This window comes from Telopea speciosissima, chromosome 8 (genome assembly GCF_018873765.1).
Source record: "Telopea speciosissima isolate NSW1024214 ecotype Mountain lineage chromosome 8, Tspe_v1, whole genome shotgun sequence".
NCBI lineage: Eukaryota > Viridiplantae > Streptophyta > Magnoliopsida > Proteales > Proteaceae > Telopea > Telopea speciosissima.
Window position 1 is genome coordinate 14,036,752 of NC_057923.1, and position 19,446 is coordinate 14,056,197.

The window sequence follows — 19,446 nt, forward strand, 5'->3', positions numbered from 1 at the left end:
TTTAAAATCAATCTGAACCATTTAATAAGATCGATTAAATGGTTCGGTTCGATTTTGATAAACAGTATCGGTTTAATTTTGACACCAGATTAATTCATTTTAGAAGTTTGAGCGAGCAGGATAGTTACATGTCGGCAGCTGATCCCAGTGGGCAACTGGACACGGAAAAAGCCAGAGAGGCATTGAATGCAAGGTTGGGTAACGGCTATGACAAAGTTTACACCGTTGTGAATTGTGTGACTTTTTCTTTTTCATTTTTGATTTGTTTCCCTCCTCTCTCTCCTCAAAACCTATTTCAAAACATCTCCAACGGTTCACACACACTCGTCTCTTCTTTTGAGTCCCAGTCCTCCTTCCTTCTCCTTCCTTCGCACCTTAATACCCAACCGTTGGAGCGCCTCACTCTGTCTTTCTGTATCTGTGTCGTCTTCTGAAATTGCCATCAAAATGCCAAGCATTTCAGTAGCTACAGACATCAAGAACACCGATATACGATCTTCTTCTTCTTCTTATTCTTCGTCTTTTGGTACCACTGTTACTTCGTCAACAACGTCCTTGTGTCTCTCCCTAAAGAGAAAAAGACCACCCATGATTGAGATTCCACGGGTCTTGCAGGAAATACACACAGAAAAGTTCATATTCCATGAGAAAACGGTCGGAGATCAGCCACTCTGCTTCGATGAGTTAGAAGTTGGGGTTTTCTCCATGAAGGGGAAGAAAAAGGTGATGGAAGACACTCACAAGATTGTTTCTTCCTTAAATGGGGAATCTAGGAAGGTAAAACGACTTCTCATTTTTATTATTCTAGCACCCCCCATCTCTGATTAAAAGAAAACATTTTCCCCCTTTTCCCTTTCTCCCGGAGGAGAAATCAGAAACTCTGGTTTTATTTTTGTTCTACCAGTGCATGTTTACCTACTTTTTGAATTCTTATCTCTCAACTTCTGAGAAACAGGGTTGAGCTTTTCTTGGTCGGCCAATGGTTCAGAAAAGACTATTTTTATGGCCAATAAGGAATTTGTATATATTATACTGATCACTGAACAGAACGGTTAAGTTTAGGTTTATACAATGAGAAATCCCACTGGTCATGTGCACTGAAATAGGATAAAAGATGTTGCTTGTCGTGAAATGCAGGGCTTTTTTGGGGTTTATGATGGACACGGAGGTACAAAGGCAGTCGAATTTGTTGCAGAGAATTTACACGGGAATATATTTGAAATGCTGGATAAGTGTGGAGGTCATATGGAGAAGGAAGATGCAATAAAAGCTGCATATCTCAAGACGGACCAGGACTTCGTGAAACAGGTACTTAATGCTTTTGCTTGCCTTATTTACAGTGTTTGTTGTCCGTTTTCTTTTGATATAAGTGCGAGACCGCTAGTTCTCCAAATAGAACTGTAAGGAATGAAGTAGTAATTCTTGTTATTATAGTGATTGCTAATTTCCCTTTTGAAAACTTTTCTGTTCACTGCAAATAAATTTTTGGTTTAAAAAAAATGTATTGTCCATATTTCCTTTTTTGTACTTACAACCTACTTGTTTTCTGGTTGTTGTTCAAAAATGGCTTTTTGAATATGAAAAGGATTGTGCATTGAAAACATTTTCGTCAAAAACTGTAATTTGGTATCTAATTTACAAAGGCTTGAAACCTTATTTTTAGTGTTGCCATTTGGGTTTAAATTCTTTTTGAGGTATCATTGAAATGAACTTGACACACTATATGTTCATCATTAGAATGTAAATCCAACCAAAATTTCAAAATATTAGATTAAAAGGATGACTGTAACATTCTGAGTACACACCATGAAAACACATATCTTCTGTAAAAAAAGCCAATGTCCAATTGCCATCATTCACATTTCAATTGGTTGATCCATCAGTGGTGAACTCTGGGCTGTTCAATTAATTTTCCAGCTCGTGTATGAACATAGAGTAACAATTGTACTAGTTGAACGATTGAAGACAGAGATGGTTTACATAGACTTATGTTGTTTATGTGGACTCAAAATGTTTCCCTTAACAGTTCCAAACATTCTATGAATGCAAATTCCAAACTTTGTCCTGTTGTTAAATGTTAACTAGATGACCCTTAACCAGATTGCAATGATTGTAATATGTTTCACATATATTTGCCTTTCAGATTGGTCTGTTTTAAAGGCGGTCAGTTTGTAAAAGCTTCCAAGTCTGATGCTCTAATATTTTATAGTGTTAACAATCCTTAATGCAAATACATTGAGCTTACAGAGATTTCTAATCCATCGACTTTACTATAGCAATTATCTAGTAGAATGCTCTTTCAGTTCCATGTCTTGTACAAACAAACGAAAACAGTACATTAAAAAAGGGTGGAGCAACATAGTGAGAGAGCTTATATCCAACATTTTCTTGTTATGTTTCTTAGTCTCCTCTTCATTTTTTAGCTTAGTTTAATGCTGTAGAATGTTAAATTAAGCTTGTGGAATAACCACAGGGTTTAGGCAGCGGCACCTGCTGTGTGACTGCCCTAATTGAAGGGGGCGATATTCTTGTTTCAAACCTGGGAGATTGCAGGGCAGTTCTCTGTAGAGATGGCATGGCTGAAGTCCTCACTAAAGACCATAGAGCTGAACAGGAAGATGAGCGGAAAAGAGTTGAAAACAAGGTATCTGTTGCTGCTTTTGCTTTTGCATACTGAAACTCGTCAATACCATGACTAATTATGGGATACTCAGGAATGACTTAGACTACTTCTTTTCATTCTGTGATATAGGGAGGATATGTAGACATCCACCGAGGAGCTTGGAGAGTCCATGGAATACTCTCTGTTTCTAGAAGCATTGGAGATGTTCATCTGAAGGAATGGGTAATGGCCGAGCCTGAAACAAAGATCCTGCATTTGACTCCAGACATGGAGTTTCTTGTCCTAGCCTCGGATGGACTGTGGGAAAAGGTTAGTAGGAAGGAACTTGTCTTAACATGGAGCACTCTTTATATGCAGAAGTCCTGACTTGGAAAAATATTTGCTTGCGTGTGTTTCTCAATTGTGGAAAAGTTTATCCTTCTTCAAATGCACATATCATGTGTCTTGTTTTTTATGATTGACACCTTCTGTCTTCACTTTTTACCAAATCGCAATCTTGCTGCTTCTCCGTTTACTGCATTCACTATTGGATAAATGTACTGGCCCCAGTGCTTGTGGCAATGTTAGATTTTGTTCAATTTCTTCTAAGCCGGTGTCTAGATTGTTGGTGTGGGATTGTGACAAATTGCACCGTCCAGTTGGTAGAGTCTGAGAACTAGTTCTTGTAGGACCAAGTTGAACTAAATTGCCGTATTTTCAGTGCAATTAAGAACTTAAGTCACATGGTGCACATGCTGGGGATTGTGACCAAAATTCTCCCAGGTAAAATAAACTACCTCAGATGAATTTAATAGAACCGCTGTATCTTTTTGCTGATCCTGCTATATTTATGGTGTCTGGATGTTCTTTTTGGTGAACATAATTGTGGTAGATATGAGCATATGATTTATAGATTATATACTTGCTTTTGTTCAATGGGGCAATTGGTTTAGACAGATTGAAAATTTGTTGTGTAATGGCATATTAAGACTTGGTCCCAAGATCCTCTCCCAAAACCATAGCTGAGCTTGAATAGTGAACATACGCTCATTCTTTTTCCCATGAATCCGTTAAGATACCGTGTATTATAGCCATAATGTTTTTGTCTCATCATTTGTCTTGGTTTTTCATTTTCTCTGTGTTTATCAGCAGATATGGCATACATTAGACTTGAATACAGAAAAAATCCATGTAATCTGATTCTAAGTTTTTGGGATGAGGTTTGTTGTTGATTTGATTTGAGCTGTTCTCCTTTCCCACTGCAATGCCCCCACCCCCCACCTGTTGGGGGGGGGGGGGGGGGGAGACCTGTTGCTTATCTAAGAAGAGAAAGAAGTAACTCATACTGGAAAAAAAAAATACTGTTTATTTGAATATTCTTTTGATTAATTGCGGTTGAGGACACATTTTATCGTCATTGATTGAAGATGTATCTATCTATTAGACTGGGAATTTTTAAGTAGGCTGTTTTGCTCTCTCTTTCCTTAGGTCGATAGTCAGGAAGCTGTTGCTATTGCAACACGTAACTGTTTGGCTGCAAACAAGCAGAGATCAAATGTTCTTTGGAAGGAAGATGATGGGGAGTCTGATTGTGACAATGTGAGTCCTCCGTCCAAGGTACGCAGGATTTCCAGGGTCAAGCAACAGAAAGTGAAGAATCACTCTCAAAGTAAAGAAAATGTTCTTTGGAAGGAAGATGATGAGGAGTCTGATTGTGACAATGTGAGTCCTCCGTCCAAGGTACACAGGATTTCCCGGGTCAAGCAACAGAAAGTGAAGAATCACTCTCAAAGTAAAGAAAATGTTCTTTGGAAGGAAGATGATGAGGAGTCTGATTGTGACAATGTGAGTCCTCCGTCCAAGGTACACAGGATTTCCCGGGTCAAGCAACAGATAGTGAAGAATCACTCTCAAAGAAAAGAAAATGTTCTTTGGAAGGAAGATGATGAGGAGTCTGATTGTGACAATGTGTGTCCTCCGTCCAAGGTACACAGGATTTCCCGGGTCAAGCAACAGAAAGTGAAGAATCACTCTCAAAGTAAAGAAAATGGTGGGTATAAGAAAAGTAATCTTAGGAAAGATGAAAATGAATCTAATGGTGAAGACCTGAGTCCATCGCAGTTACAGAGGATTTCATTGATCAAGCAACAGAAAATGAAGATTTGTCTGCAAAATCAAGAGAACAACCACTATCAGCAGAGACCAACTTCCAGTGGGCTCATGGCAGCTTGTAAGGAGCTTGTGGATCTTGCTGTGAACAGAGGAAGTTTGGATGATATCACTGTGATGATCATCAATCTAAAGAAATTCCAATGCCAGAGCAGATGATCACATTTTTGCAGTTCTGTTCTCTACTTTCTGTTTGTGCATTACCTGTAAATGTAAAATGATAATTAATTAATGGAACCTGCAATTGTCAATAACAAAGATACCAGAATCTCTCTCTCTGCTGCAGGGGTCTGTTGTTTTTGTAACGAACAAATTAATTCTTACATCATTCAACAACTTCTTCACAAAATTTCATCAACAAACACTCAACTGTATGACTATGCCTGTCAACCTATATAAGATGGGATTTTACTTCTTCACAGTTTTTCCTTAATTTAAGATGTGAACTTGATTTGTGCATCCTTTATTGAATGGATTAGAACTGAATCTTTCTTTAATTGAAATGAAATGCTTCTTATTGAGCATTACTATGTAAACCCTATGATAACCTGATTTGAGGTATCAACATGAAATACCTGGGTAACAACAGTCATCTTCTTCTCTAACTTCTATGAACAAAAATGATTAAATTAAATATTCCATTGCTTCCCGTTTCTTTGATTAAATTTTGTCTTTTGAAGTGCAACTGTAGATTTTCATAAGCTTAAACTGCAGGTTGTTAAAGGGCTTCTTATTTCTGTTAAAGGGCTTCTTATTTCTGAAATACTTCCCTAACTCAAATGCAAAAGGAAGAATAAGACACATGAGTTCCACCAGATCTGCAACTGCCAGAGTCTTTTTTTCTGTAACTGTCATCCCTAGATTCCTCCCTCCCTCATGGCCTCATCTCTTCTTTTCTTTTGAACATCTCTATAGAAAGTTAAAAAGTCGAAGGGGAACTTTAAAGTTCAAACCCCACATCGGAAATCCAAACTTTCTAATTTGACTGGAACCCTTTTACCCCACTCCAGTATATATGATATGGTCCTCCCAAGAACTTTCTCTGTACGTAGAAACCTAAACTCCAAATCTGGTGAAAAGGGCTTCTCTTCCTTTTGGAAAAGGTCTTTTAATAAAGGTGGAAACAAAACAGAAGTTAAACCACCTTGGATTCGAAAAGCGGTTTTGTTAAAAAGAAATGAAGGAAAAGAAATAATTAATTAATAAACCTCTCAGTTTTAGAAGCCTAAAAGGCGTTCAGATTATTCAATATATATAAACATTAAAAAAAGGGTTTTGTGTTCTTCCCATATTCTCAATCTTTACCCTTACCTTCTAATTGCCAGTTTGGAAATTGGGTATATATCCATTTTCATTTCTGTTTTGGAGGATAAAAATGCTGCCAAGAACACCTCTGCTAGCATCTAGGAGTAGATCTTGCGGTGGACTGAGAAATCTCTCAGTTTCTCCATTAAAGATTATCAGTGCCATTAATTCCTTTTTCTCAGGCGGGGTTTTTCTTTTTTTTTCTTTCTGATTCAAATTGGGCCAGAAAACCCACCATTGCTCTCTGTTGTTAGAGCTACCTCTTTGATTTATTGATTACAAGTAATTGGAAAAATGCAAGACCCAATTGGGATTCCTGCTTGCTTTTCATCTGGAGAGAAGCCAACTGATGATCCGGCAGCCGTGACCAGGTCAGGCCAGAGTGTGTTCGTGTCAGTCTACCGGACAAAGATTGCTGGTCAGTGCCATCTGATCACCATCACTTGGTGCAAAAATCTACTGCTTCACGGGCTCTCCGTCTCGGTGGAAGGGCCAGAGGGAGAGAGCCACTACAGCTGCAAGGTTGAGCTGAAGCCCTGGTATTTCTGGAGGAAGCAAGGTTCCAAACGCTTCATGGTGGAAGGCAAGCCTGTCGATGTCTTCTGGGATCTAAAGACGGCCAAATTTAACGGAGAGACAGAGCCTCAATCGGATTACTACGTCGCTGTGGTATGTGAAGAAGAAGTTGTGTTATTGCTTGGTGACCTGAAGAAGGATGCTTACAGAAAGACAGGGTCTCGTCCAGCTCTAATGGAGCCCATTCTGGTTTCAAAGAAAGAACATATTTTTGCCAAGAAAAAGTTCTCCACAAGAGTCAAGTTCCATGAGAAAGGCAGGTTTCATGAAATTTCAATAGAATGCAACAACCTCTATCACCATGGTAGCAGTAACAGTAGCAGCAACAACAGTTCTGGTAATGGTGGGCTTGATCCAGAAATGGAGATAAAGATAGATGGTCACTTGGCCATTCATGTGAAGCACCTCCAATGGAAATTCAGAGGTAACGAATGCATATCTATGAGTAAATTTAGAGTGGAAGTGTATTGGGATGTCCATGATTGGTTGTTTAGTCCTGGTCTACGGCATGCATTGTTCATATTCAGGCCAGTATCATTATCTACATCGCCATCATCGACGTCGATCTCATTGTCGCCGCCGTTGTCGTCATTGACATCTACTCCATTGTCATCTCAGACGGCGAGTTCTAGTTCAGTAGAGGGATATAATGCAAGTGGGTCATCTGGTTTCTGCTTATTTCTCTATGCTTGGAAGGTGGAATGAGTTTTGAGTTATTCAGACAAGGGTGAAATCATATCATTTTCCCTACCATCATCATCTTGAACATCTCCAGCTTTAGTAAAAGGTAACAGAGCTGAAGAGGCAAGTGGGTCTTGGCTATATCTTCATGGCCATGGTGGATGTTGGTTCTGAACTCTGTAGATTGGCTCTCAGGCTCAGTTTCAAGTTTGAACACAATCCATCCATCCACAGAGAGAGAGAGAGAGAGAGAGAGAGAATGCTAAGGTGGCCATCACATGGGACGGTGGTGGCCCCCCAATGGTGGGGTTGGAATTTTGTTACAGCTGGTAGTGATTAGATGTATATGAGTGGCCAGGACAGATTGGATCACAAACATGCCCAATAATTCCCAATCTAGAGGCATCTCAGCCTCTCTCTCTTATTATAATTCTTTGAACTCAATTCCACAACCCTCTCCTTGGCTGGTATCTTCTCACATCTTGATAAGAGAGAACTTCCAGCATATGTATTTATTTAAAGGAAAAAGGTTAAGAATTGGGCATAGGCGATTGAATCAAGCACATGAGAGAAGGGCTTTGATGTGTGTGTTTGTGTGTAATGGTGGGGCTGTGGATGTTGATGGGATAGGGAGAACTGATTTGTAAAAGGTTTGTGAATGTGCAAATGCATGTGCACAGGGACATGGAGTTTTTGTTCTTTGGTTCCTTTTATTCTTTCTTTCCTTGTTTTATGGTTGTAAATTCAATGAAGCTGAAAATCTTTACAAGATTTTGTTATGGTTTTAACTTTTATTCTCACATTGATATGTAATAATCCCTATCAATCAAATACATATTACATTATTAAGTAATTAACTCATCTGCTTGGCCTTGTTAAAAAAATTTACTAATCTGGTGCATTAGCAATTAAGTCAAACTAACCTCAACTGTGAACCTAAAATCTCTGCTTACTAAACCACCAACCTTATATATTATATTTTTTTGAGGATATTTTTCCCATTTGGACAAATTGGGGGTTGGGGGAGGTTGGTAGATTGGTGGGTAGAAGATGGGTTTCTAAACATCTATGATGTCAATGGTTCATGGATTCTTTAAAAAAATACAGAGTAAAATAAGACTTGGGCTTGTATTGGATACAGTATTATGGACTAATATTTAGAGTGAGAACCAGAGTGCAGAAAGCACTACACATGAATTCAGGCAAAGTGGATATATATGTATATGTTCATTCACTCCACGGAGCTACACTACTAGTGGTGTGGTCGAGCTCCACTCCTCCAACACCAGCCAACCTAAATTCTAAAACTAAAAGTGCTTCCACATTTTACTCAAATTTAGCCGAACAACTCCGATACATAACAATTTAGGAATGAGTTAAGAAAGAGACAAACAAACAGCCTCAGCTTCTCCTACTTAGCTCGGCTAGTCAGATGGTGAGCCAAATTTACAATAGTTGTACCCTCACACTTCTACAGAAATAAAACAATGAATGTTAAACAGAACATGAAAACACGGAAAATTATCCTCTTAGGTTCGCTGCCTGGTACAGTTCCCTAGTGCCTCTAATAAGAGGGGGTGGACCCCACTCGGGTAGTGTGTTCAGGCAAGAGATAAGGTGATCATTTCCACCCCTCTATGAGAGGAACTGTGCGAATTGTACTGGACAGAATTGAAAACACTCCCATGACCATATGGATTAAAATCCTCTTCAATTCCTTAAAAGTGCGGTGTGGTGCAGTTTGGGGCTAAGAGCTCAATTGACCCAGTTTTTTTTTTTTTTTTTTTACTTCATTCTTCTCTAGCTTATAAATCATTTCAAATTTGATTATTAATTTTATTTAACTTTGCATCCAAATCCCCTCTAGATTTGAAAAGATTTAAAAAAAAAAAAATACATTTGAAAAATACAATTACTCTACTTTGCATCCAAAACCATGGTTTTTAGTGCACGGTATCGGAACGATTATCTGCAACACGAAAAACTGATACGATACCGATACGGTATTGGCCTGGATCGATTGTATCGGACAAAATAACCCTTTGATTTCCTTAAAAAAATGAGTTAGACCATTTTACCCCCTGTCCGTACCATGTTACCGATATGGTATTGACACAATGTCGGTATCGGTGCCCACCCCCATGTGCCTGGGGCACAAAGACAACGCCCCTGACTAAATATAGGAAAATACGCAATCATGTTAATGATTACAAAAATAAAAAATTCTCTTCCCTTCCAACCCAACTGAGCCTTTGTTTAAGTTGGTTGATAAAAAACTAAGTAGATGCAATTTAGGGTATGCAAAGGAAAGAATCTATGAGATGATTTGCCGATTATGAAACTGTCTGCAAGTTACCTAATCTAACAATTAAAAAGATTAAAAATAAAATAAAATGGGAAAAGGTTCTCTGTGGGTGCTGGGGGGTGGGTTGGGGGTGCAGGTCATGATCAGATAATGGAGATGAAATGACCATCCCATCCCCATGAATGGGGAAAATCCCAACCCCAAACTACCAGCGTACATTCACATAAACTGGCGTAATATATCTAAAATAAAATGAAGACAAAAGAAGTATATTATTTAAGGGAGTGTTACATAATCTAACAATTAAAAAGATTAAAAATAAAATAAAATGGGAAAAGGTTCTCTGTGGGTGCTGGGGGGTGGGTTGGGGGTGCAAGCCATGATCAGATAATGGAGGTGAAATGACCATCCTATCCCCATGAATGGCGAAAATCCCAACCCCAAACTACCAGCGTACATTCACATAAACTGGCGTAATATATCTAAAATAAAATGAAAACAAAAGAAATATATTATTTAAGGGAGTGTTCTTTGTGCCGCAGCGTAGCCTACGCCCAGACACATGGGTAGTCTGTGCAGGGGGATCGGGTGGTTATTGCCCACCCCCATATGCCTGGGCACAAGCTGCGCTGTGGCACAGAGAACAGAGCCCCGTTATTTAAATGGCATCATATCAACCTTCACAATTCACATGTCAGATCCTTGCATAGGTGAAGAAGCACCTGCTGACACAGTAATAATAAGTAAGATTATTATTCTTTAGTACTAATGTTTCTTACTTGAAAACAAGAATTAAAGGAGAGTGGGCTCAATCCAAAAAATATTAATAATGACAACAAATAATTATACTTCATGAAAATAAGGTTATGTGAAATAATTTTTTGGGTTGAGCAAGTACTAGTCCAACAGAGTTGCATCTTGGTGCAACTCCATCAATTCTATTTATGGGTAAGACCAAAATTTTGGTGGGGGGGTAGGTGAGCTCTCTATTCCCTATTTGCCATTTTTAGTCCAATGATTCCAATCTAACTTTACATATAAGTATAAAGAAAAAAAAAAAAAAAAAAAAAAAAGGTGTACGCATCAGTGCTTGAGGCTCTTGTCTACTTGATGGTGTTTTCTACATTCTCCAATGGGTGAGCACGCTTGAGTATCTACCCAATGGACAGATGCACCATCTCATGGTGCCTTGGTGCCTTAAATAGTGAACAAAATCTTTAAATACATGATTAAGAATGCAAAGATTTTGTAATGTAAGTTTTATTTATTTATTTATTTATTTTTTCGTGACTAATTTCATGCAACTAAAGGTAATTTGGAAAATATTACCAAAAAAAAAAAGAGGTGTAATTTGGAGAAAAAAAAAGAGGGGCAAGGGATCGTTGTTTGATCGTGTAACCCCTAAACCAGTGCGGGAGAAAATGAGAGCATGCACACATCAACATGGATGTAATTTTTTATTTTAGAGGGACAAGGTAGTAACTACGAGTGCTGATGTGTCTAGGTATAAGAGCCAGACGACCAAACAACTTTCAAATAATTTAATAATAATCACTAGTAATTTGTTATACTTCTTTAGAATCGTTCTATCTAGAAATGGTAGTTTTCAAGAACGTAATAAAAAATAGTTAACAATTCTAATTATTGTAGAGATTATTAACCAATTTCTTTGTTACTGTAGTCTATTATTTTTTTAAGATAAAATTTCTAGATCACTACACAACAATTGTTCAGTAGGGAAAAGTGGGGCTACTGAGGTTTGGTTGGACCTGACCAGCTCACCATAACAACACTATCATCATAATAAACATCAGTAGATTTAAAATTTTATCAAATTTTTTTTTTAATAAATTTGGAAAGTGTTGATGTCACAACAGTGATTGGGCTCCTCTCCTTGGAGGGCATTGCTCAATGAGTGCCCAATGAGACTTCCAACGACTAGGCTGTACTACACACATCCTGATGGTTGACTAGGCAAACGCCGGGATATGTGCGGCACAACCCAACCGTCAGATGCCTCATTTGGTAATGTCCTCCAAGGAGAGGAGTCAAATCCCACAAAACTTCATGATACAATTTGAAGGCACAAACGATCATATGATAGGTGATATCATGCCCATCTAATCCATCAAATTTCAGCCTAAAAATATGAAAGAGGATTCCCCATGACACCAGAGTGTTGAGGAATCCGCATGTCATCCCAATGGTAGTATAGAGAATGGTATCATCAATACGAGACCCACAAATTTCAAAACAGGAAAGAGAGTGTCAGTCAGCATGGGTCCTTATGTGAGAGAATGTACATTGGAATCTGCACTCCATCGTCGTGTTCTTCTTTTCCCCCCCAAAATAAACATGGGAGGGGATAAATGAATCTAGGTGTTTTCTTGTCTTTATTACCACTTTGAACTCAATTTTAAAACACTTCCCTACTTGTCTTGGGCCTACAGTTGAAGATTTGTTGGCCCAATCCAAGGCCCTGGGTGGGCTGGGCCAGGTCTGTAAGAATGTAATGGGCTTGGAGTCTTGGAGCTGATACAATGTCATTTTATTAAGCAATCCTTCTAATTTTTTTTTTTAAAAAAAAAAACAAAGAAGAAAAAGATATGCTTTGGAAGCAGAGAAATCAAGTCAGTTGGTAACCCGATGACAAGCCATTTTCAATGGCATGGGCGGGTCAGAATACGATCCATCAACGATCTGGTCAAAGATCCATTTGTTTGCAGCCTCGGTGTAGTGGACTCCATCCCAATTGATCCTAACCGATGGATCTTTGCAAGATTTCCCCACTAGAATCTGTTTTCCATTTATAGTAACCTTTGATCCACAGCCCATGTACCTATTGTAGTTGTGCTTCCCACCATACCCACAGCAAGCTACAAGAGGGAGTTCAAATCCTGCATTTAAAAAATAAAAAAATAAAAAAATAAAAAAAACCGACTTATAAGACCTCCAGCCACAGCAGGAACAGTAGTAAAGTAAGCCCACTTATATTCTACCCAAAAAAAATAAAATTTGGGCCAGTTTTAGCCTATGGGCTGGGCAAGGGTTGAGATTTTCAGACCAGCTCAGGTGGGCTGGGCTTGGGCTGAGGCTTCAGTATGAGCTAGGCCTGACATGGTTATTGTTTATAAAATATACATTTGCATCTTAGGAACTTAGGATGAGAGCCTTGATTAAATATTAACTTATATTTTTGAAATGGGGCGCAGTACTTTGTATCGCAGCGCAAGCTGCGCCCAGGCACATGGGGCTGGGTGCAATGACCACCCTGCCCCCCTGAGTGGCAGTCCCATGTGCCTGGGCACAGCCTGCGCTGTGGCATAGAGAACATTCTCCCTTTTAAAATTGATACATACACACAATAAGGGCAGCCAAGGCTCTGCATGTTGGCTTGGCCTAAGCCGGCCAACCTTGGGTTTTCAGAGTCGGGCCAGGCCTGGGATATGGTAAGGGTACCCAAGGTTGACGTGGGGTTTGAAAAAACTTGGCCAACCATACCCATTTGCAACCCTAATACAAATCATGGTGGAAATGGGGGGAAAATTGTTACAACAATGAAAGGAAATACAACTCCAAACGGATATAGGAAAAATCTTTCTAACACATTTTTTGGTGCCATTTGGATATCTAGGAAATGCTCTATATCAATCATGTATCAAATATTAGGTTCAATTCATCATATATCTTCTCCATGTATTATCATACCTTTCCGTATGTGTTGATGCACGCTAATAATCTTAAATTTACAATCTTTTAATTTGCCACATGGTCAACTTCATTCAGGATGAAATTTCACATGTGAATAAGGTACGTTAGATCTATCCGTCCACAAAATTCAATACCATCCAACTTGCCACGTAGTAGATACAAAAAACCCGATAAAAACTTGACTGATTGGGCTGACCATTAAACGACCAAAACCGAATGAAATGATTAAAACAACTTGGAAAAGCCGAGAAAAATTAGTTTGTCCTATTATTTTATATATATATAAAACTGGGAAAAATAACCGATAAAAACCTGCTAAGCCAACTCGATAGATACATAAAACCAGACCAACCGAAATAGAATCTCACACTAATGGTTCATCTTCAATTTGGGCTAATGCATGAGAAAAACCGAGTCGAAACCGCCCGAAATGGACCGAATGACAATATGACACCCCTGCCCATATGAAATAATAGCAAGCAAAAGATTTCACAGAAGACTTTAGTTACCAAGCTTGGAGGCCTTGCTGATGAGGGAGTACTTGACGGAATAAACGTCTACAGAGGTAATGGAAGCCAAGGGGAGATCTTTCCTTAGTTGAGCCAGAGCCTCTTTCAATCTGATGTTGAAGAACTGAGCCACCTCATTGAAGGGACTGGCACACCCAGCTTTGTCCACTTGTGCTGCTGTGATGGGCAATCGATCCAAAACGGAGGGAAGGCAGCCCACAGGGCCTGTGTTGTGTATCCAGAACCACCTCCCTCCTTGCCAATATATATTCTGCTTTCACACAGTCCTTGTCAAATTAACCTTCAAAATTTTTCAAATTTCTCCTCACCCACATTACATATGAAACAAAAATCCAAAAGAAAGAATACTTAAGTTGGGTTTGGTATGTATTCTTGGAATAGATTCTGGGTTTAGAACACAATTTTGCAGTTCAGTTCTTCTTTCTTTTCTTGCTTTAGAATGTGATGAACCATTAATTAGGATTAGCCAACCAATAGATGACACGTTGAGGGCCAGCCTATAGCCGAACCAAATAGTGAACCCGGGTCAAATCATGAGAAGGTGTAGAGGACCAGTTAGCGCGAACAAGGCAGACCCACTGACCTGGTGATGAGCAGGCGGACACGAAGTAACAAACTAGTCGTTGAGCCCACTCGGATCGGCCGAGTCCACTCAGAATAGATTTAAGACTCTGACGCCTAACCCAGCACGCTTAACTAACCAAACCAAACAGCTAACTTGGTCAAGGTCATGCTTTCTCCATGACTCCCAACCCAACAGATGTCGGAACCCAAGAATGGCACCTAGGATTATGCAAGACTCGAATTACTGTACACAAACGAATGATTCTCATACTGATCTAGCAATTTAAAAATAGTAGCACCTATCCCAGGTATGGGGGACTCTCTCACTTTCAAACTCTTTGGATTTGAGAATTTATCTGTTGCAGAGGTCTGACTTATGCATCGGAGTGTACTAACCGGCTTAGACCGGCGGTCTTTTGCCTTGTGTTGTTTACCTGTGCAGATCAGCTCAGCCAGGTGGACGACAACTCGGACTTTGCCACAACAGAATGGAGTCCGGATCCTCTACTTCCGCTTGCCTGTACTTCCGTGTGCACCCTACACACAACGGGACGTGCAAAGACTAACTTACCCTTGCCCGAACTCCTTGCCCGAGTGGGGGTAAGGCAGTCTTTGCGTGTCTCGTTGTGTGTAGGGTGCACACGAAAGTACGGGCAGACAGAAGTAGAGGATGTCGATTCCAACAGAATGTGTTTTAAACCCATAATATAAATAACTAAATTGAATACAACACAGTCCACCAAGCATATATATGTTAACGGGAAGTAGTTTTCTATCTTGGAGTGTGGCCTACGGCAACACTCCCATGTGTCTATCTTTCCCTCTCAAAACAAGGGAGCAGAGGTGTCTTTTCATATGGGGAGGAGAGAGGTAGAGTCATGGGAGTGCTAGCGTAGGCCACACTCCTGGACAAAGTTTTTTTTCCTTTAAGTTAATCAGTCAATGATTTCAGAGAGTTCTAAAATAAACCCACTCACCTTTATACTAGTAGTAAACTGACCCAATAAATCAGGGATGTATGCTCTGACTTGGTCGGTTGACATGTTAAGGAAGTAGCCGGCCAATAGATCATTCTGACCGATATCAACTGTGTACAAGGCACGAGAAAAACTCTCGTTCTTGGGCATCAATTCCTGCCAAACAACTCCTACACCAAAGGACCCAAAAAAGAGAACTCTTCAACTCTATGAAAGCACCAAGGACCTGAACTAGCTAATGTGATACTATACATTTATAACTCTCCACATCTTAACACTCTTTTCACATGTAACATCACATGAAGGAAGCAAAGACACGAACTAATTAATGTGAAACTATACCTCTATAACTCTCAACATCTTAAACAAATATGTACCCGATTTAGCACATTTCCAAGAGTTCTCAATTATGGAACAAGTAGAATAATTACCTTGTCTACGAGCCGCTTGAGATCTACGATGAAAATTGTTGAACTGGTTGAATTGGACGTCAAGGGAGAAAGGACTAAACCCACCCTGTGGGAGAGGTTTATTTTGTGGTTTAATTGTTGATGAAGCAGTTGCAAAATTAGCTCCATGAGTGAAATTGGACCCGACTGAATCGAGGTAAGCATTGAGATAAGGAAATCCTAAGCTCTCCGCTGCCAAAATGAAGGAGATAACAAGAGGGGGAAAAAAAATTTAGGGGAGAGACAGAGAGATCATCAATTGAGGGGAAGGAAGTCATGAACATTTGTTATGATCAGTAACTTAATTACAAGTGCCTTGATTCTATTGATTTTTAAGTTGTGTTTGGTACGCATTCTTGGAATGCATTCTATATTTCTATGTCAATTTCGTATTCTTGGTCGATAAAAACAAACTAATTTTATCATGTAAGAGTGCGAAATCGACTTAAAATGCATTCCAAGAATGCATACCAAACACTGCTTCGATTAGTTCATTATTACGGGCCATGGCTTAAAGCAATGTTTGAGTTTTGGAGGCAACCACTTTGCGCAAAAATGTAAAAAGTTAAATTTATATAATTAAATTGATGATAAATTTGTTTTAGAGGAGTAGGGAAAAACAATTTTCTTTTCTAGGTGAAAAGGAAAGAGGACACAAAATGCAAGTTGGGCTCCTCTCCTCTGAGTACCCACCCCACCCTATCTCACACCAGAATTTAGCTTGTGTCCAGGGAGCCCAGCACGCTCAGGATGCTGCCAACAGTTGGGCTGTGCCGCACACATCCCTAGGCGTGCGTCAAGATGTGTGCAGCATAGCTCGACCACTAGATGCCTCCTGGCAACTGGGCTCCTTGGAGATGGATCTCTCACACCATCCACGGGGTAATTAAGAATGTTAATCAGTTCGGTTTCAATTTGCTTTAAGGTATGAAGGGGTAGAAATCGAAACCAAATTCGACTCATGGGTTAACAATCTGAGCTCAATTAGGAATAAACCTATTTTCACCCTTCTAGTAGAACACTTTTTTTTTTTTTCCCCCTTTTTCTAGTGAAAGTAAATCTTTTTATTTTCCCACAAATATTAAGGACGAGATGACAAATCACTTTCAAATTTTTTTTTTATGAAAAATAAAGAGTACTAAATTAAAACTAAAATATTATTTATATCCCCATATACAAAAGTACCCTTTTCCATTGTGCTTGCATTTGTGGCAAGCTTGGTGAATAAAGAGGTAAATCTACTATTTATAACATCACAAAAGGAAAAAGATTGTTTTAGAATCCATATGCTCTAAAAAAAATATAGTATGAGTTTCACAAAATAGAATTTTTAATGAGTTCTTCAACTCTCAAATTATTTTGAAAATTCTTTTTCTGGGAGGTTTTCATGTAAAGGTAATGGAAATAGGGGGAGGGTTTTGGTCATTTCGACCCCATTATTCCCATCCAAAGACATGGTGTGTGCCCGTGCATAAGAACTTTTGTCGTTCTCTTTTATTCCTACAATAATTACCTTTGAGAATAAGATTACAACTTTTTTGGGTCGGCGTTATCTGAGAGAGAGCTTGGCTCCTACTACGCACGGGGGCCAATGAAAGCCCAGGCATCGGGATCATGGGGGTGGTTAATTTGCCCCCCACCCTCTTTGTGTTTGGACGTGGATTGTACATTCCCCCATAGAAAAATTTTTTCTATATTTTTTTAACAAAGTTTTCCTCTACGCACAAAGGATGGTTCACCCTCCATCCTAGGGTTTTAGTATATTTCAAAATACCTGCCCGATATTCATTCCTGCCCTCCCCTTGGTGAATGGAATCCCATTCACCGTGAGTGGATGGAAACTCGAACCTATTTTTCCTATGGTAAATTTCTTAAGCATCATTTTGGTGACAATAAAATGCACCCAATTCTAAGGAGCAATCCAATCATTTTTTTATTTTTTTTTTGGGGAGGGGGGGGGGGTGCAAGAATCCCAACCCCACTGTGTGAGGAGGAAGGGGTGGATTTATTTATACTTAACACATCTCCTGAATCCATGGATCGGAATCGAGCCAAACAGTCATACATGTTATCGATTGTACCCTCCTTGTGAGGGAGTCAGCCAAGCTTTTAATTTCCCCTAGAATATAAGAAAACATATATATAATAAAAAAGGAACCGAGTTTTCCTCCACCCATTCACTGAGGGGCGGGAATGGGTATCCGAAGGGCATTTTTGAAACATACAAGAACTGTGGGAGATGTTTGTGAACCAGAGGATGGTGGCTGAACTGACCTCTATGGGTGGAGGAAAACTTTGTCCTTTAAAAAAAAGAAGAGAGAGAGAGATACCCATGAAATCGATTACAAGACGGCCATCAGATAATCGTCCAGCAGGGGCATGGAAATAGGTCTCCCCGTTGGGTGGAGGTGCTTGTCCGAATGCCGCAGAGTGACCACCAGTATCGGAATTCGAGTCACCGAAGTTGAAGATTCCCTGGAATTCGCATGGCTCGGGAGTAGTCAACCCAAACACCAAACTTGTAGTTTCTGGAAAGGATGTGATCACTGAAAGAAAACCACTTACAACAATAACCAATTTCAACAGATAACAACAACAACAATCCATTGGAAACAAAATACAAAAACAAGGAAATAAGAAACTACTTGAAGAGAAGAGAAGAGAAGAGAAGAGAACAGAAGAGAAGCGGAGCAACAGAAGAAGAGCAAGAAAAAGCAAGAGAGGGAGAGAGGGTTGAGAAGTGGGTAGTGGTAAAGGGTTAAATGGTACAAAGCTAAGAGTTCGGTTCCTCTGCACGTATCAATAGGTGAACGTACATGTGAGAGCCAATCACCTGTCTTAATTTGCCATTTACAAAGGGAGGAAGGGTTTTTATGGAAACAAAATTAAAATGTAATTGGCTCTGAGATGTACGTGCAAGGCCATTGAATTATAGATTAATGGGACTCTCATATCATAAGATAAAAGAGGGACTGCTACGATTCACGTGATTGCGTTACTATGATAAAAGAAGGACCTCTACAATCCGTTGGAAACAAAATTAAAATGTGCTTGACTCTGAGATGTACGTAGAACCCAGAACGGTTCTTTTTGATCCACGTATGGACCACCCGTTTGGCTGTTGCTTTGATCAGTTTCTCACGTAACGTTCTGATTCTGCAAGTCTCTATCTCTCTCGGCCGTCGGCACCAACCACCAGACAGAGATAGATCACGTTGCTCCTCTTTCATAAGTTTTTTTAAAACCTTATACCAAGAAATAAAAAATACGATCAATTTTAACTTTCTTTTGTGTAATGGCATCTGATTTGATTGTCTACCAATTCTAATTATATATTGTAATAGACGATACCTGGTTATGTAGTGCCTCCACCAATGTGTTGTCAATTGGGATTTGGGTCCTTTGAAGCGTATCATCTGACGGCCCTGTGTGCTCAGGCACGTAGTCCAACATATAGGTAGAGTGTTGGGCTGCGTGTCCGAACACACAGGGTCGTTAGATGTGCACTACACACTGTGTTACGCTACAAAGGAGCCCAACACGTCAATGTGAGTACACTGGGGAATCAATAATGTTG

The 19,446-nt window shown here is 39.5% G+C and overlaps 2 protein-coding genes across 2 annotated transcripts; one reads left to right on the plus strand and one right to left on the minus strand.

The window, feature by feature from the left end:
* The first annotated feature begins 447 nt into the window (after window positions 1-447).
* Window positions 448-8,133, plus strand: LOC122672049. The gene is made up of 6 exons (XM_043869558.1): window positions 448-777; window positions 1,138-1,308; window positions 2,474-2,644; window positions 2,753-2,932; window positions 4,091-4,868; window positions 6,360-8,133. The coding sequence occupies exons 1-6, from the start codon at window positions 448-450 to the stop codon at window positions 7,355-7,357; spliced, it is 2,628 nt and encodes an 875-aa protein (XP_043725493.1). The 3' UTR covers window positions 7,358-8,133.
* A 4,096-nt stretch (window positions 8,134-12,229) lies between these two features.
* LOC122672050 (GDSL esterase/lipase At3g26430-like) lies at window positions 12,230-18,476 on the minus strand. The gene is made up of 5 exons (XM_043869559.1): window positions 18,200-18,476; window positions 15,852-16,061; window positions 15,421-15,590; window positions 13,859-14,129; window positions 12,230-12,535 (listed from the first exon to the last, which is right to left on the minus strand). Exons 1-5 carry the CDS (start codon window positions 18,474-18,476, stop codon window positions 12,270-12,272), a joined length of 1,194 nt encoding a protein of 397 aa, XP_043725494.1. The 3' UTR covers window positions 12,230-12,269.
* Between the last annotated feature and the right edge of the window lie 970 nt (window positions 18,477-19,446).

Excerpts from the sequence above, each read along its gene's own strand:
- LOC122672049 (XM_043869558.1), top strand. The coding sequence starts at position 448 with ATGCCAAGCATTTCAGTAGCTACAGACATCAAGAACACCGATATACGA. Across the intron at positions 1,309-2,473 it reads ACCAGGACTTCGTGAAACAG|GGTTTAGGCAGCGGCACCTG; the intron begins GTACTTAATGCT and ends GAATAACCACAG. Across the intron at positions 2,645-2,752 it reads GGAAAAGAGTTGAAAACAAG|GGAGGATATGTAGACATCCA; the intron begins GTATCTGTTGCT and ends TCTGTGATATAG.
- LOC122672050 (XM_043869559.1), bottom strand. The coding sequence starts at position 18,476 with ATGGATTGTTGTTGTTGTTATCTGTTGAAATTGGTTATTGTTGTAAGT. Across the intron at positions 15,591-15,851 it reads TCAAGCGGCTCGTAGACAAG|GAGTTGTTTGGCAGGAATTG; the intron begins GTAATTATTCTA and ends CCTTTGGTGTAG. Across the intron at positions 14,130-15,420 it reads AGTTTACTACTAGTATAAAG|AATATATATTGGCAAGGAGG; the intron begins GTGAGTGGGTTT and ends GTGTGAAAGCAG.